The sequence below is a fragment of the Balaenoptera physalus genome, assembly GCF_965194825.1.
Source record: "Balaenoptera physalus genome assembly, chromosome: 7".
Classification (NCBI taxonomy): domain Eukaryota; kingdom Metazoa; phylum Chordata; class Mammalia; order Artiodactyla; family Balaenopteridae; genus Balaenoptera; species Balaenoptera physalus.
In genome coordinates this window covers 5,349,777-5,368,243 of record NC_138886.1, presented here as the reverse complement: position 1 = coordinate 5,368,243, position 18,467 = coordinate 5,349,777, and the positions used below count along the sequence as shown (strand labels likewise).

General features: G+C 41.6%; 1 protein-coding gene across 4 annotated transcripts in view; it reads left to right on the top strand.

Annotated features, from left to right (window-relative positions):
- NUP214 (nucleoporin 214) overlaps positions 1–18,467 on the top strand; it is a 99,010-nt gene that overhangs the window by 27,969 nt on the left and 52,574 nt on the right. For all 4 annotated transcript variants that reach the window (XM_082468092.1, XM_082468091.1, XM_082468089.1 and 1 more), the window contains exons 15-24: positions 509–595; positions 806–955; positions 2,291–2,449; positions 5,273–5,376; positions 7,232–7,414; positions 8,148–8,233; positions 8,339–8,422; positions 14,639–14,899; positions 15,659–15,820; positions 17,695–17,794. In XM_082468092.1, coding sequence (XP_082324218.1) covers positions 509–595; positions 806–955; positions 2,291–2,449; positions 5,273–5,376; positions 7,232–7,414; positions 8,148–8,233; positions 8,339–8,422; positions 14,639–14,899; positions 15,659–15,820; positions 17,695–17,794 — 1,376 coding nt within the window. The remainder of the gene's footprint in view (positions 1–508; positions 596–805; positions 956–2,290; positions 2,450–5,272; positions 5,377–7,231; positions 7,415–8,147; positions 8,234–8,338; positions 8,423–14,638; positions 14,900–15,658; positions 15,821–17,694; positions 17,795–18,467) is intronic.

Below are 18,467 nucleotides of genomic sequence, written 5' to 3'. Positions count from 1 at the left end.
CTTTGCCTCAAACTTGCCAAAGTCTTTCCTGCCTCAGATTCTTTGCACTTGCTCTTCTCACTGCCTGGAGGTGCTTCCCCTAGAGCTTTCCATAGCTTTCTCCCTTTCTTCAGGTCTCAGTGCAGAGGCAGTGCTCAGTGAGGGCTTTTGGGCTGTCTCATGTCAAGCAGTGCCCACTTTTATTCTCTCTATATGTTCCTGTTTACTTTTTTCATATCATTTATCACTAGCTGAAATTACCTGAGTTGTTTACTTCTTATTATCTGTCTTGTCCCAGTAGAATGTGAGGTCCATGAGAGTAGGGACCTCATCTACCTTGTTTACCTCTATCTAGAGCATGTCTTATACCAGGAAGGTACCCAGTAAATACGGGTTCAAAAGAGTGAGTGGTGCAACAGTGACGGTATTGTGAGAGCGCCGCACCTGTGATAGGCACGGAGCCACCTGCTCCAGGAAGCCATCACTTGGGGTGTGGGATGCACTTTAAAACCTTTGCCTTTCATTTCAGGCAAAATCACTTCAGCCTCCTGTTACAGAAAAGCAGGGACATCAGTGGAAAGAGTCAGATCCTGTGATGGCTGGAATCGGGGAGGAGGTAAATTTGTTCCTGCAGATTTTTCCAGAAGTAGCTCTGATAGTGAGACTTGACTGGCTCTGAGTGTGGACTCCTACGTGACTGTTTTGTTCTGGCATTGAGCCTTGGCGTGTCCCGGGAGTCTGCGCTGTTAGCGGGCCCGGGAGCAGTGACAGACATGACTGCCGTGCCATTCAGACTGAGCCGTCCCCTCATTTGTGGTCTCTACAGGTCACTCACTTTCAGAAGGAGTTGGAAGAGTTGAAAGCCCGAACTTCCAAAGCCTGTTTCCAAGTGGGCACTTCTGAGGAGATGAGGATGCTGAGAACAGAATCAGATGACCTGCACACCTTTCTTTTGGAGATTAAAGAGACCACAGAGGTTTGTGTTTTTGATATTCTTCCTAAGTTGAATTGCACATTTGCAAATTGTTGTCCTGATACTCCACGGATATATGTATTTTCTCTCTTCAGGAAATCACCAGTCTTGTTTTTTATGTGGATGAGTGGTTTACCTAGGAATGCCTGACTTCAAATCCTACCTTTAGCACTTAATAATAAATTATGTGACTTTGGGCAAATTATTCCAGCTATTCTATATTTTAGTTTTCTCATGTGGAAAATGGAATAATAAGTACTTTCTACCCCATTGACACTTACAAGGCACTCCATAAAAGTTCATTCTAGTTGTTAATTTAGTTTAGATATATTTGAAAATTTACTAAGTTTTTTTTCTTGGTATAAAAGCAGACTTTAATGAAGATACTGTGGGTCATTTACAGGAGAAAATTTACTGTCTTTTATAGTAAATTGTTAGGTTATAAAGGGTTAAGTTTAAGGTAAAAGCAGGATACTTAAGAGCATATACAGTATAAAAATAACAAATATTTGTTGTTAACTGTTTATTTACTGTGTTACAATTATTACTACTTACTATGTGCCAGGCATATCTATATTATCTCATTGAATCCTCTCAGCTTTTCTGTGTGGTAGGCACTATTATTCTTTTTGTTTTGCAAGAACAGGAAACCAAGGCTTAGAGAGATGAAGTAATTTGCCCAAAGCCACCCAGTTACTGAGTTATAGAGCCAGGATCCCAGTTCAGACTGCCTGACTCCAGAGCTCTGGTCTTAAATAACACACTTGGAAAGAGGAAAGTTCTCAAGGGTGGGGAAGGGATAAGTTGGGAATTTGGGATTAATAGATACTACTATATGTAAAGTAGATAGACAACAAGGACCTACTGTATAGTACAGGGAACTATATTCAATATCTTGTAATAACCCATAATGGAAAAGAATCTGAAAAAGAATATATATATATATATATATGTGTATATATAACTGAATCACTTCGCTGTACACTTGAAACATTGTAAATCAACTATACTTCAATAAAATTTTTAAAAATTAAAAAAAAAAAAGAAAGAGGAAAGTTCTCCACGGTTTTAACAGTGATCATCTTTAGATGGCAGGATTACCAGTACTTGTCTTATTTCCTGAGTTTCTGATCATTAGAGTATGTATTTTTTTAATGAGGAAGGAAAAAAAATGAACATTAGTATCTTTCTTTCCAAGCAGTGAAATTCACTTTTTGCTATATTCATATGTTCATCATGTTAAATATTTGAGAAATACCACCTTCCTTGATCTAGAAAGAAAGGTTTATTTCTTGGAAATACCACTTTTGTATCAATTCATCCTCGTACCTTTTCTAGTCTCTTCATGGAGATATAAGTACCCTGAAAACAACTTTACTTGAGGGCTTTGCTGGTGTTGAAGAAGCCAGAGAACAAAATGAGAGAAACCGTGACTCTGGGTATCTGCACTTGCTCTACAAGAGGCCGCTGGACCCCAGGAGTGAGGCTCAGCTCCAGGTAGGAGAACCCCGCCAGAGCTGCTGAGAACAGACTCCTAGACAGGTGCTCCTTTGGGAGGTACAGGCTTGCCCAACTGCTTGTACAAAGTTGTTCATTTCCTGTGAGTGTTGACCCACTTGGCGTAGACTCCCTTCACTGTCGCAGAGGAAATGGCACTTTCCCACTTAAGGTTTTTTGGATTAAACAAAAACATAATTCTTAATTAAACCTTAAGATTGGTAGAGAGTAGCTGTTGAAAAAGATATATTTAGAAATCAAATCAGGAATAATAATTATTAAACTAGCAACTGTTCATTGGGCACCAAGTACTCTGTGAGGTGTTTTTTTTTTTGTTTTTTTTTTTAATATAAATGTATTTGTTCATTTATTTATTTATTTTTGGCTGCATTGGGTCTTCTTTGCTGCACGCAGGCTTTCTCTAGTTGCGGCGAGCGGGAGCTACTCTTCGTTGTGGTGCGTGGGCTTCTCATCGTGGTGGCTTCTCTTGTTGCGGAGAATGGGCTCTAGGCGCGTGGGTTTCAGTAGTTGTGGCACACGGGCTCAGTAGTCGTGGCTCGTGGGCTCTAGAGCGCAGGCTCAGTAGTTGTAGCGCATGGGCTTAGTTGCTCCACGGCATGTGGGATCTTCCCAGACCAGGGCTCGAACCCGTGTCCCCTGCATTGGCAGGCGGATTCTTAACCACTGCGCCACCAGGGAAGCCCTGTGAGGTGTTTTTTAATACATTATTTGTAGTCTTCAAACCCTGCTGCTCTGCAAGGTGAGAGTTACTGATCCATTGTACAGATAAGGAACTGGAATGTCATAGGCTAAGGAGCTTGCCCAAGGTAATGTTGATTCTAGTAAGAGTGGGACCAGAATCGAAACTTCTACCTGCCGGGGCTCCTTCCTGTAACTATTAGCAAAGTTACTTTTCTCATTCTTAATTATTCCTATATTCTCTTTGAGCTAAATCTGAGTTTTGTTTCCATCTTTCAATTTATTCAAAATTGTTGCATCACAGCTTTAGTAGGGGTCATCTCCCAGCACCTTGCCTTCCCCTAGAATCAGGTAGGAAAGGGTGCAGGGGTGGCAGCACTGGCCTTCCTTCACCTGGGACCTGAGGGTCTGTGAGTATGGTGAACCCCCTCCTGCCTCAGAGGATTTGAGGCTGCAGACTCTACTGTTGCTGTCATTTCCATCCCACACCTGGTAAGCATACTGACAGTAGGAAAATGAAAGAAGTGGAGGCCTCCCAGAAAGGCTGAGGAACCCCTGCTGTGTCCTGCCGCCCTTGAGGTATTCCTAGGTGTGTCCTTCTCCTGGGGATGGTAACCCTCTTAGCAGAGAGTGCCGACCACCTGCCTGCCACTCATCAAATTACAGGCCTCCACGTTGAATCTGGTTACTCTTTCTTCCTGTGTGCCTTTTCACCCCTTGCTCTGTGTGCAAACTAAAAGAATTCAGCTTTGGGTGAACCACTTTCCCCATTCAAGGGAAATAATTTTCTCTTTTCCACAGTGCTAAGTAGATAATAATAGCTAGCATTTACTGAATGCATACCATATACAAAAGAAAGATAAGGAATCAGAGACACAGGAACTACCCAAGTCTCACCACTAATAAATGCTGGACCCTGGAGCCTGGGCGGTCTGGCTCAGAGCCTGTGGTGTTCAACACTACACTACAGCTGGATAAGTAGCAGCAGAAAGATGGACTTGTAAATACAACGTGGGGTGTGTTGCTGTGGGATTGCAGATGGGGGAGCAGCTAAGCCACAGAAAAATATTTGTGATAGGCCTTAAAAGAAAAGTTTTTTTTCCTGGCAGACAAAGTTGGGAGGGCATTCAGAAGAAACAAGATCAGTTAATGCACAGAGGTGTGGTCACGTGTGAAGTGTCCACAGTAAAAGGCCTCCGTGTAGTCATGGAGCACTGAGTTGAAATTTGTATTTGATGCTAAGGTTACTGCTGCTTCCTAGAATCAGCCTGGCTCTCTTTAAATGACATTTTCTTCTTCAGTTAGGACACATACCCTTGTCCGAAAATAATTTTGAAAATACAGTTAAACACATTAAGATCTTTGTACAGATGTAAAGAGTGTTTTCCACTGTAAAGCACATTGTCTTCGTTTGTATACATGTTTAATGGAATGCTTCGTTTGCATTAATGGAATGCTATATTTTTTTAATTTTTGAGAGTCAAATGGTATAGCCATGAAGGTTAACACTGGACCAATATTTAAAGAAAATTATTGCAGGCCTAAAATAAATTAATAGGTAAGACTTTTAATAATGGTAAATTCAGTTTCTAGTGCTGATACTATTCTTTGTTTTTGAGAAATGAGTTTTTCCCCACTGGCGAGATGACTTCTGTGTTCTACTCTATGAATAGATAGGTGCAGAATTATTTTCACTGTTTTGTAGAATAATCTTGTCTGTATTACAGTTAATTTCATGGGTGGGAGAGCAAAAGCTAAATGGGTGCCCTGTCGGAGTAACAGAGTGCAGTGGAAAATTCCTAGGCCATGTGGAGATACTTTACAGGAGCTGAAAATGAGAACTAAGCAAGAACATTGGTTCCCTAGAGGCCCTAGGCCGATACGCCCTTTCTGTTTCCCTTTTCTTCACACCACCTCTCTGTCACACGCCTTAAAAGGTTGAGTTGCTGTTTTTCATTTGAATTATAACATTCTAATGATTGTATTAAAGCCTGTTAACATTTCCCTTGTTCATTATGGTTCTCAGTATAAAAAGACTTCAAAGTCATTTTAACTGTTTTGATACACCTTCCTGCAAGCTACTGGACAACTGAGTCATTTTGACGTTTCATTTTTTTCTTGTAGGAAATTCGGCGCCTTCATCAGTATGTGAAATTTGCTGTCCAAGATGTGAATGATGTTCTAGACTTGGAGTGGGATCGGCATCTGGAACAACAGAGAAAACAAAAGTGAGCGAGGCCTCTCATCCACTGTGTAGATAGTTGCTGTAGCCCTTTTAAAGGATCATTCAGGAGGATTTATAAAACACACTACAAAGGTTCATTCTCTTTGACCCAGTCATTATACATCTAGAAATTTGTTCTACAGAAATAATAGCAATATTCACAATAATTTACATAGAACAATTTACATTACAGCACAATTTATGAGAGTGAAAAATTGGATTCAGTCTAGTTACCCAAAAGTTAGAGGAGTGGCTAATAAATCTGGTCACATTTTTTTCTTAATGCAGAATACTGTGTAACTGTTGAATCGCATATCCTCAAAAAAATCATATGAAATATGTTTTGTGTTACATGAACTATACAAAATATATAATCCTGTAACTAATTATTAGGTATAAAATATAAAATATGAAAAATGTAAGACATAAAATCAAACTAGGTGACCTCATTGTGGAGGTCTAATGTAGAAAAGGCTGGAAATAAATCTGTCAAAATACTCATACCTGCAAGCTGAGATTAAGAGGAATGTTTCTTTTATACTTTTCTGTATATTCCAAATTTTCCTTTGGAGGAAACATTCCTAATTAGTATGGATAACTAAAAGGATGAGAGGAGTGGTAACAGAGGTAGAGGAAAACCTTCTATCCTAATCTTCCATCCGTGGATATTTCGTTTTATGCCTCGTGTTTTCCAGAAGGAATAGAATGCAGTACATTGTGAAAGCAGTAAGGTGCCCACAAGAAATGTGGAAACCAGGTCAGCCCTCAAAAATGCTAGATTTCTGAAACACCTATACTTGATTAATGTGATTAGCCTTGTAAGGAAACAAACCAGGAAATGATCTATTCGCTTGTTTACAAAGCTGTGAGGTCACAGACTTTTTTTTTTTTTATTTTAATTAATTAATTAATTAATTTATGGCTGTGTTGGATCTTCGTTTCTGTGCGAGGGCTTTCTCTAGTTGTGGCAAGCAGGGGCCACACTTCATCGCGGTGCGCCGGCCTCTCACTATCGCGGCCTCTCTTGTTGTGGAGCACAGGCTCCAGACGCGGAGGCTCAGTAATTGTGGCTCACGGGCCCAGTTGCTCCGCGGCATGTGGGATCTTCCCAGACCAGGGCTCGAACCCGTGTCCCCTGCATTGGCAGGCAGATTCTTAACCACTGCACTGCCAGGGAAGTCCCTTAATGTGCTTTTTTTAAGTTCCATTTCTGTAGAGTTCAGATTCTTAAATCTGTACAATTTTCTAGCACTTCTCTGTTTTGGGCCTTTCTCTGAATGTTGCCTTGTACCCTGTTGAAATGCCTGTTAAAAATATATGTTGAACTAAGTACCTTGTCACCAGAAAGAAAGGGACAGTTGTCCCTGTCTTCTTGTAATTCTTTTGGGTGGATGACCCCCCTGCTGCTAAATCGTGTGCTGTTCCTCTGTTTCAGTGTTGACAGCACTCTGAAGAAATGACTGACTGACTCCCTAGATTTCCCTGCACCCTTGGTCTTTTTCTTTTTATTTCATATAATTTACATACAGAGAAATATGCATATCCTAAATATACAGCTGGATGAATTTTCCCCCATTTCTTCCCTGGAACCCATCTGAGGTTCTGTCTGGCTGTGCTGTCCTCTGCTACAGGCCTGGTCCTGCACATCCGAAGCTGCTCTTTCCTCCTTCCACTTTATCCTCGTTAGGCTTTCATCCCCTTTTTATGTTCTAGTAATTTCTTGATGTTTCTTTCCCACTAGTGGTTCTCCAGTTTAGTCTTCTCACTGTTAACAGTTGTGGTCTTTTTTCTTCCATTCAGTGGGGAGTTCCCTTACTTGAACCATTCACATTTAATTCTTTCCTCCTTGCTCTCAACAGGCGCCTGCTTGTGCCAGAGCGAGAGACACTGTTTAACACCCTTGCCAACAACCGGGAAATCATCAACCAACAGAGGAAGAGGCTGAATCACCTGGTGGATAGTCTCCAGCAGCTCCGTCTTTATAACCAAACCTCCCAGTGGGGCCTTCCCTTGGATGTTCCCTCGCAGAGCAGCACTCACAGGTGTGCAGGAGAATGGGCCTGTTAACGCCCCGTGCACTCAGTAAATGTGGCTGGATGAACGAATGAATAGTCAGAGTTAGGTGGAGTAGTCCTGGAATGGTTCACATGTGGCTTTGAAAGTGACTCTGCTGTCTTTCACCTGTGTGAGCCTGGTCAGATTCCTCACCCTCTCTGATCCTTTGTTCCTTTGCCAAAAAGTAGGGCTAACAATACGTGCCTCATGGGATTACTGGAGAGTTTAAAACTAAGTCTTTAAAGCACCTAGTAGTGTGTCTGATGAAACAGATGCTCAATAGATGATAACAGATACTATAGTCACAGTATTATTGCTTAATTGAAAATTAACTGTCAGGGTTAGGTTGACCAATTTGTCTTGAAGCTCAGATTTATCATTTTGCAAGAATGTGGAGATTTCATACCCTGCAGTTAGACAGTTTACCCCTGAAGTTACCAAGGTGGTCTTGTGTTTCTGCCTTTAGGCTGAATGTGTAGATTTTAATTGCCCTTCCTGCTGGAGTCCCGTTGGTGGTGTGTTTGCTCTGGGGTTGGGATATAATATTGAGACTGTGATCTCTTTCCTCTTGGATTAATTTCCTTGATTGGTCAGATTTTCCATTTCTGTATTGGGATGCTCTCATATCTTGCCTTTAGATTTAGGAGGATAATGTACCACCACCATCCCCCTGATTTCTCAGGTCGTAGTTGGTTCATATGTAACACTATCCTATTTCAGTTTTGACAGTGACCTCGAAAGCCTGCGCAATGCTTTGTTGAAAACAACCATAGACTCTCAAACCAAACCCTTGCCCAAAGTCCCAGGTAAATGAGTTCTTCCCAGTCTTTAAACTCTCTTTGTTCTCTTTCATCTACTGACATCTTAAAAACCGAGTCTTATGCATTTATGGGTTCATGAATTTCTTGCAGCTAAACTGTCCCCCGTGAAACAGGCACAGCTGAGAAACTTCTTGGCCAAGAGGAAGACCCCACCGGTGAGATCTACTGCTCCAGGTAGAGGAAACTGGTCCTGAATTTTTAGAATAAACCATATATATATATAGAGAGTGTGTGTGTGTGTGTGTGTGTGTGTGTGTGTGTGTGTGTGTGTGTGTGTGTGTGTGTGTGTGTGTGTGTGTGTGTGTGTGTGTGTGTGTGTGTGTGTGTGTGTGTGTGTGTGTGTGTTTCCTTTGGTTCTTAATGGGAGATAGAGAAAATGTCCCCAGAATCGGTTATCCATTTGAATATTGGGGTAAGAAGCAGCTTATACATGGTCAATGAAGCAGTTCAAGGTAGTTATTCTGGCTTTTACACTGTGTTTTCCACAGTCCTTAGGTTCTGTGGCAGTGATTCCCAAGGGTTTTGGGGGAAGCTGAGCTGGCTCCAGGGGTCCTAGCCTCTGCTTTAGCTAGAGAAGCTTTACTTTTCTGATTGGTATGGGGTTTTGAGTAAGGCTACATTTGAAAAAAAGACGTTCTAAGAAAGAAGAAAAAAAAAACGACAGATTAGGGAATGATGACTAAAAACACTTGCTGAAAAGAAGCCATATATACCTGATAAAAAATATTTTGTCATGAAATTATCTATATAATTACCTGAATTTTCTTTTAAAAAACTATTTGTTAGATGCAACTTTAGGCATAACCCTGCTTTACTCTAGTGCCTGTAACTGCTTTTTTCTTTGAAATTATGTTTTGAGTTGGAATTTTTTTTTTTTTTTTTTGGCTGCATTGGGTCTTCATTGCTGTGCGTGGGCTTTCTCTAGTTGTGACGAGCCGGGGCTACTCTTCTTTTTTTTTTTTTTTTTTAAAGTATTTGTTTATTTATTTATTTATGGCTGTGTTGGGTCTTCGTTTCTGTGCGAGGGCTTCCTCTAGTTGCGGCGAGCAGGGGCCACTCTTCATCACGATGCGCGGGCCTCTCACTGTCGCGGCCTCTCTTGTTGCGGAGCACAGGCTCCAGACGCGCGGGCTTAGTAATTGTGGCTCACGGGCCCAGTTGCTCCGCAGCATGTGGGATCCTCCCAGACCAGGGCTCGAACCCGTGTCCCCTGCATTGGCAGGCAGATTCTCAATCACTGCGCCACCAGGGAAGCCCCGGGGCTACTCTTCATTGCGGTGCGTGGGCTTCTCATTGCGGCGGCTTCTCCTGTTGCGGAGCACGGGCTCTAGGCGCGGGCTGTGGTAGTTTCAGCACGTGTAGCCAAGCTTTTTGGAAAATCAGGATCCAGTCCAGGATTGTGCATTGCATTAAACCGCTGTTCTCTTTAGTCTCCTTTATTTTTCCTTTTTGACAGTTTTACTACTTAAGCTTGCCTCCCCAAACACCATAATTTGGTTTTGCCTGTTTTTTGGGCTTTGGATACTGCGGAAGTCCATTTATTTATTCTCTGGATGGGTTTCTCTTACTCCACATCAGGTTTCTAAGAGTCATCCATGTTGCTGCATGTAGCTGTTTGTTTTTGTTGCTTTGGTGTATGAATATACTGCATTTGTTTATCCATTTTCCTTTTGGTGGACATTCACTGTTTGCAGCTTTTAGCTGTAACATAGTAGAATGTTGCTCTGAACATTCTTGTGCTTGTCCTTTGGGGTACACGTGTATTTCTTTTATGTGGTCATGTGACTCCGAGTGGAATTGTGTCTCGTACTCTGTCCCTGTGCTCAGCTTCAGATTCTGCGTGCAGTTCTCCAGATTGGTTGTACCGAGTCACACTCGGCCATCAGTGTATGAATATTCCAGCTGTTCCACAGCCTTGCCAAGCCTGATATTATCAATCTTTTTCCTTTTAACTCTGTTGGTGTCACCTTTTTATATGTTTAATTACCATTTGGGTATCTTCTTTTGTGAAGTGCCTGATTAAATCCTTTGCTCATCTGTCTATTGGATAATCTGTCCTGCTGATTTGTAAAAGTTTTTGTCAGTTTTTGATACCAGCCTTTTGTTGGTTATATGAGTTTGTAGTTATTCACTTTGTTGCCTTTTTAGCCTCTTAGTATCTTTTGGCAAAGAGAAGTTCTTAATTTTAAAACAGATTTTTCAGCCCTTTCCTTCTTTTATGGTCAGTTCCTGTTGTTCTGTTGAAGAGATCTTTCTCTACCTCTAGGTAACAAGAGTATGTATGCACCTTTATTATTGTCTAGAAATGTTAATGCTTTGCCTTTCAAATTTAGATCTGCTATCTACCTGGAATTGATATTTTTAAAACAACTTTATTGAGGTATAATTTGCATATCATAAAATTCACCTGTTGTAAGTGTATATAGTTTGACGATTTTTGATAAATTTACAGAATTGTATAACCATCACCACATTCCAGTTTTAAAACATTTCCATCACTTAAGAAGTTGCGTCATGCTGTTTGTAATCAGTTCCTATTCTGCTCCCAGCAACCACTGATCTGTTTTCTTTCTCTGTGGAACTGCCTTTTTTTAGAAACTGCGTATAAATGGAATCGTATGTAGTCTTTTGCTTTGGCTTCTTTCCCTTAGTATAACTTTGAGGTTCACCCATGATGTGTATCATGTATTAGTAGTTCATTCCTTTTTTTGCTGAATGGTATTCCATTGTATGGGTAGACCGTATTTCGTTTATACTATCTGGAATTGGTTTTTGTGTATGATACAAAGTATCGCTCTCATGTCATTTTTTTGTATTTACATATCTGATTGTCCCAGCACTGTTCAGTGAAGATTCTTCCTCCCTGCTTAGTGGCCACCTTTGTTGTAAATCGGTTTTCCTTATACTCGTAGGTCTGATGGTCTGTACACTGATGAGAAACCACTGCCACCGCACTGCCTCAATTAACTGGTGCTAAAATAAGTCTCGATACTGTTTTTTTTTCTAGATCCTAAAGCTGTGCTGTTCAATATGGTAGCCTGTTCAAATTTAAATTAATAAAAATTAAATAAAGTAAAAAATTCAGTTAATCCCAGCAGCCACATTTCAAGTGCTCACTAGGTACATGTGACTAGTGGCTACTGTAATGGGAAATGCAGACATAGAACATTTCATCATCGCAGAAAGTTCTGCAGTCTAGAGTAGGGGTTGGCAAACTGTTTCTTAAAGAGCTGGATAGTAAATATGTAGTAAATATGTAGTTTCTATGGTACCTAGTGAACTCTGCCCTTGTAATGGGAAAGCAGCCACAGACTGTATGTAAACAGATGGGCATGCCTATGCTTCAGTAAAACTTTATTTATAAAAGCAAGCAGCTAGCTCATGGTTGTAGTTTGCTGACCCATGCTCTAGAATGTTTTGGCTATTCTTGGTGCTTTCCATTTCCATATTAATATTATAATTGTCTTGTTAAGTTCTACCACCCTCAGCCCTCAAAGAGTTGAGATTTTGATTGGGATTGTATTGAATCTCTGAATTGACTTAAAAGAATTGACATTTGTACAGTGTTGATCTTTCATTTCCTAGACATGGCGTATGTTTATTTGGGTCTTTAATTTTTCTGCATGGAGGACATGCACATCTTTTGTTAGATTTATTCCTAAGTTTGATATTTTTGATGCTTTTATAATGAGGGGTGGTTTTTCCTTAAATTTCACTTTATGTTTTATTTTATGTTAGATATAGTATATAGAAATGTGCTAGATTTTTTGGTATGTTGACTGAATCTAGCATCTTGGCTAACTCATTTCAAATAATATGTCTGTAGCTATTTCTTGGACTTCCTGTGGAAACAATTATATCTTCCATGGATATGAACACTTTTGTTTCTGCTTTTTATTTCATTTTCTTACCTTATTTCGCTAGCTAGAACCTCCAGTGCAGAGTCCAATAAAAGGGGCGAGTAGGCATCCTTGCCTTGATCTCAAAGGGAACACTTTCTGTAGTTCCTTACAAGATATGAGGTTTGCTGCGTCTACTGAGATGATCATGATTTCTACCCCTTCTCCTTCCTGTTAATGTGGCTTTCTGCCTGTCCTGATCTGAGCTAGCATTTAAGCAGAGTAAGATTCTTTAGGTTTCAGTGGGGCCCCCTTTCTAGTGCCAGGAAGGTAGCTGCATCCTTGATCACAGCAGGAAGCAGCATGTGTCAGCTGCGGAGGCAGCATCATTGGGACAGTTGAGCAGGCCAGGCCTCTGCAAGTGAGCATGGCCATTGCATTTTTCAGTTGATGGGTGTCCCTCCACCCAAATCCAACGAATGGCATCAGAAAGATGAAGGAAGGAAACTGAGAGAACCCCCAGGTGGTATCAGACCTTGGGAGTTAAAGTTATTTCCGTTTTCTATCCAGTTCCTGAAGGTGATGAGTCTGAGTCATCTCTTGTTGCTATTAACTCTCAGGAAGTGGGATCTTAGAGAAATTAGTGAGAGCAGTGTGGCCCTAAGAGAGTGTGGGGTTTATATTAGTTTTCTGTGGATGCCGTGTAACAAATTATCACAAATGTAGTGGCTTATAACACCACCTGTTTATGATCTCCCAGTTGTGTGTGTCAGAAGTCCAGGCGCAGCATGGCCCTGCTGGGTCCTCTGCTCGGGGCTCACAGGCTGAAGTCAGTGCTGGCTGGTCTGAGCTCTCATCTAAAGGCTCTAGGGAAGATCCCGCTTCTGAGTTATTGGCGTTGTTGGCAGAATTAGGTTCCTTGCAGCTGTAAGACTGAGGTCCTCGTTTGCTTTGCTTGTGCCCCCAGCCCCCTTCATCTGCAGTCCAGCAACAGCACATTGAATGCTTCTGTGTCCCCACTTCTGCCACCTCTCTCTGCTTCCTCTTGTGCTTCTTTTCTCTACCTTTAAGGGCTCTTGAGATTTTACACTGGGCCCACCTGGAAAATCCAGGCTAACCTCTCTGTTTTAAGGTCAACTGATTAGTAACCTTAATCGTGTCTGCAAAATCCCTTTGGCCATGTAATATAACCATCTAACAGAACATAACCATGGGTGTGGCACTGGGGGTAAGGGTCGTGGGGTCAAAATTCTACCTAGCACAGGGTATTTTATATATAACAGAGTATTGTTAAGAACATGGTCTTTCAAGTCGGATACACGCCAGGTTTGAATTCCGGCTCTACCACTTACCAACTTCGTGACCTTGGGCAAATTACTCAGCCTTTCTAGGCATTAACCATAAAGTCAGATAACAGGAATTTCTAATTTAGATCCTTTGAGCAGTACCTGGTACCAGGTAAGTTCTCAATAAATGTTAACTGCAGTTTTACTGGTGGTGCTGGTGGTTGTGGAGGGACTTGCTAAGTGACCCTGCTGCACATTGACCTGCATCAAAACACTTTGGTACAGTGCTGTCCCGTAGGACTTCCTGCAGTGGTGACGACGTTCTGGATCTGTGCTCTCCAGGAGAGCAGTTAAGCTGCGGCTATTGAGCACTTCAAAGGGGGCTGGTGCAACTTAGGATTCCAGATTTTCATTTATTTACTTCACATTACTTTTCATCTAAATAGGCACGCGTGGCTGGTGGCTACCGAATTGACAGTGCAGCCTAGCAGCAGCGCTAGCACGCAGCGTCGGCTTTCACTTGCATTTGTCTATGTTCCGGTTCCATTATGACAAGTAAAATCTTGCAGAGTGACGTGCCTATAGGGCAAATAAGTCAGTAAATATTAGCAATACTTTTACATAACTTGAGGAGGAGAGAGAGCTGTTTTCTGTTTGGTTTTGGTTTTTTCCAATATACAGACAGTAACATGACTTCTGAAATTCACGGTAGGAAGTAACATGGCATATTACCCCATAGTTTATGGAAGGAAAAAAACAGGGAAGGTGAAGATTGATTTCAGTGATTTTTTTTTAACCTAATTGATTCAAAAGAATGATTAGATTTACGTGGCAGTGTTTGAGACCCTCAGCATTGAGGACATGATGTCTTTTCCAGTTTGCGTTAGGCCTGTTCTCAGAAGTTTATTGTCGGAAAGCAGTGGCAGCACTGGGACTGTTTACTCTGCTCTGGAAGCTTGTCTGTTGCTTTTCTGAGACGGTGTTCTTGCCTGTGAACTTCCTGCTTTTACACCAGCATGCATCCCATCTCTCACCTCACATTTTTTTTGTTTAACAGTCAAAATGTTCTTGTCCTACACAGCTGGGTTTTGCAGAGCCCGTTTGAGCAAAAAGTATCTTTGTTCGCATTCAGCAGCAGCTGCTTCCACTTAAAATAAGTAATAATTAAGTCGATTTATAAATTGGATATTTCTCTAGCGGCAGTGAAAATTACATAGCTTTTGGACTTGAATTGTGTAAGTTGTGTTTTGTTTTGGGCTTTGTAGCCAGCCTGTCTCGTTCAGCTTTCCTGTGTCAGAGGTATTACGAAGACTTGGATGAAGTCAGCTCAACGTCATCCATTTCCCAGTCTCTGGAAGGTGAAGACACACGGGCATCCTGTAAGGATGACGACGCGGTGGTCCAGGTTCCCCGGCACGCTCCCGTGGCTCGAACGCCTTCCATCCAGCCCAGTCTTTTGCCCCAGGCGACTCCTTTTGCTAAATCTCACCTGATTCATGGTTCGCCAGGTGTGATGGGAACTTCAGGTAAGTAAACAATGAGACAGGAAATGATCTTTTTTCCCTAAGAGATCTCTGACTCCTGAAGGAACTGTAACTGGGTTTTATATTATCACGCCCATAACTTATGGGTTCCAGCCCATTTCTGTTAATATTCTAGGAATTACAGGACAGATTCAAGAGGTGTGTTCCCCTTGAAAGTGGTTGGTAGGACCTGAGGAAGAGGAGACCCTGCAAGGTTCACAGTTACTGCTTTCCTGTGGAGCACAGCTTGTGCCTTTCACGTCCCACCTCATTTCAGCTCCTCCACTGTAGCCATGTTGTGCCTCAGAGCTCACCAGCCAGAAAGCTCATTGTCTGTGTTGGCTCGCTGATGTGACCTGTGTTGTGCTGTCACACCTTCAGTTCAGAGCATCAGGACTTTGTATTGCAGTGACTTCTAAGAGGACAAAACCGGGCATGAGGTACCAGAATGGAGAGATTTTATGAGAGGAGAGCAGGACATTGCTCTGTTTTGGCACAAAAGTTATACCTTGCTCAGTGTCAGAGGAAATGATCATGTGAAGTATTTTCACTAATAGAAGTGGGCAGGCAAATTGCCTGCAGCATCTTTGAAAGATAAAGGTGCCAGCCTGTCAGTTTGCCGGTACTTTTCTGTGTTAGTGCTTAAGGATTTTTAATCTTAACATTTTCCCTGCAACCACACATGGAGAATTTACCATTTTAATTTTTGTGTTCTCTTCTTCTCTGACCCACTCTCTCACTTAATTTATCTTTTTTCCTCAGTGTCTACACCTGCTAGCAAAATTATTCCCCAAGGGGCTGATAGCACAATGCTTGCAACAAAAACCGTGAAGCATGGCGCTCCTGGCCCTTCCCACCCCATCTCTGCTCCCCAGGCGGCCGCTGCGGCAGCCCTGAGACGGCAGATGGCCAGTCAGGCGCCAGGTAAAAACATCTGTGCAGGGGCTGATGGTGAGCTGTCTGAGCCCCAGGCCAGGACACAGGTGCCAGGAAATGGCGGGCTCTCTTTGCTGCCCTTCAGAAGAGAAGGCTGATGTGATAGGTCTCTCACCTTTTGGGGGAGAGAGTTCTTTCCTTTTAAGGGGCGGTATTATCTGCAACATTCAGTTAAGTGGGAGATCAGTGGGGTTTTTTGATGGAGTTGTTAATCCCTACTTTTGAATAATGTCTGCTTTAAGCCCGAAATTAATCTTCGCAGTTAGATCACCTAATAACATTAGAGTTGTCTGATGATATCTTAAGGATCCCAGCCACCCTCTGAGGTGGGTATAAGTGTGCCCATTTTGCTTTTGAGTGATGTAAGGTTTGGAGAGGTGAAGGACACCTGACCAATAGGTAACAAAACCCAGACTCCAACCCTGTGTTCTTTGTATCGTAGTACAGCTTTTTCTTAAGACTGCAAATTTAAGATGGAAACTTGACAGATGAAAACTCTAAGGAGCTAATCAGCTTTTGCATTTTGTCAGTGGTTTGTGGCTATCCGGAACTTTCTACATTAAGATTTATAGGTAGTTCGCCTCGGGACCTCAGTTATCACTGGCTATCAGTTTTTACAAGCCAGTGGTTCTCAGCCAGAGGCTATTTTGCCCCGCCCATCTCCCCTCCAACAGTTGGCAGTGTTGCTGGCATTTAGTGGGTAGAGGCCAGGAGTGCTGCAAAAAAAATCCTAAATGCACAAGACAACCCCACAACAAAGGATTATCCAGCCCCAAAATGTCAATAGTGCCAAGGTTGAGAAACTCGGCTATAAATCAAATATTTTTGTTTTAGCTGAATAAAATTATTTTTTAGTTCTATAACTGCTTAGAACACATAGCAATTTAGACTAAAATTTTAAAAGACTAAAAAGACATGATGGTTTTATTTAGACAAAAAAGAATTACCATTATATAATAATAAAAGATTTCTAGGAAACGTTCAAATATTAAAACCCTTATTAAGCCATCTAAAATAGATATGAAAGAGCAAAAACCGGATAACTTTTTAAGGCACTTTTGAGCCGTCTGAAAAAATAAGAAACCTTTGATGTTTTAAATATTGGTTGGACCAAGCAGAATCTTAGCATTGTGCTGAACAGGCCCAAAATCAAGCTGATTGAGTTGGAAGAGATCTAAGAGCTTTGCTTAGGCCTTCTTAAAAGTTAATTATGAAATATCATTAAGTCTTGGGCTACAGCTTTAAATTGTAAGACACAAAAAAGGAGACGTGAAAGCTGACAAGCCTAAGATAGATAAGTAGATGTCAAGTCAATCCCTGTTGCCATTCCTTAATTCAGGCCTTTTGGCCTCATTTTTCACATTTTATTCATCGTGTCTGTCTCACTAAGGCATGAGCTTCTTTAGACAAGGAACTATGTTTTAGACATTTTTTTGTATTCCCAGCACCTGAGTCCGACAATAATAAGCTCATGCGAAAGAACGGTTGAATGAAAATGCACGATGGATGGCAGAAGCCCTTAGTCTGAACACTGCTAATCCTCTAGCTCTTTCTGCCCTTTTCCAGGGTGAGCCAACAATATGGCAGGTATCTCAGCTCTGCTGTATAAAAGCTGGCTAGGGAATTCCTTTTTTCTAAACTAGTACATTTGATTAAATTGCACAAAGCTTCGCCAAATAATTTTTGTGGATGGAGTAGGCCAGGTGCTCCACTGAACACAGTGCTGCAGAACAACCTAAATTTCCTTTATATAATAAGTTTGCATTCTGCTTAAGTTTGTGTCCCAGTTATTCATTGTACCTGGCTAGAATTTTTGATCCTTTACTGCAATTAATGTGCCTTTCTCTTCTCTATTTAAATAGCTGTCAGTACTTTGACCGAATCAACTTTGAAGAATGTCCCTCAAGTGGTAAATGTGCAGGAATTGAAGAATAATCCTACAGCCCCCTCTGCAGCGATCGGGTATGTTACTACTTTTCCGTGTGTTGAAGCCCGTGAATTATTCTGTAATAGCGGTGAACTGCCTGCAGGGAGCAGCGTTGCCATTGTCAGAGTGTGGCTACTTTTCCTGCAGAACTTTAGGTTATAGGAGGGGTGGAGTGGACAGCTAATCTTGGGTACACAGTTGGGTTCTCAGGAGATTGTCCTCTTCAACCGGCAGTAACAGTTGCCTCATAAACCTTCAAAGTCTTGGTGATATAAACTCAGTATGCTGTTTGCCATGTGTAAGTCTACGTAGGATACACATTACGGTTATTAAGTCAGGTAAGGTGTAGGGTTTGATTTTTGATTTTTTTTGTTTTTTAATACTCTTGGGGCTCCTGAGTTGGCACCTCGACTCTAATGCAGACTGTTGATTCTGAAAACCCCGTGATGATCTTGAGACTGACGGTCTCTCCTCCCTTCCTTCCTCTCTCCGGGCATTCGTGTTCTTTCAAGTTTCTCATACCTTTTGTATGAAAAAACAATCTTTTAAAAGGAACCAGCTCTGTTTGGAGACTTCTAGCTTGTCTTCATGCCGTATCTGAGGGCCAGATCATTGCTGCCAGAGCTGACTTTTCTTTTTTTTTTTTAATTTATTTATTTATTTTTGGCTGTGTTGGGTCTTCGTCTCTGCACGAGGGCTTTCTCCAGT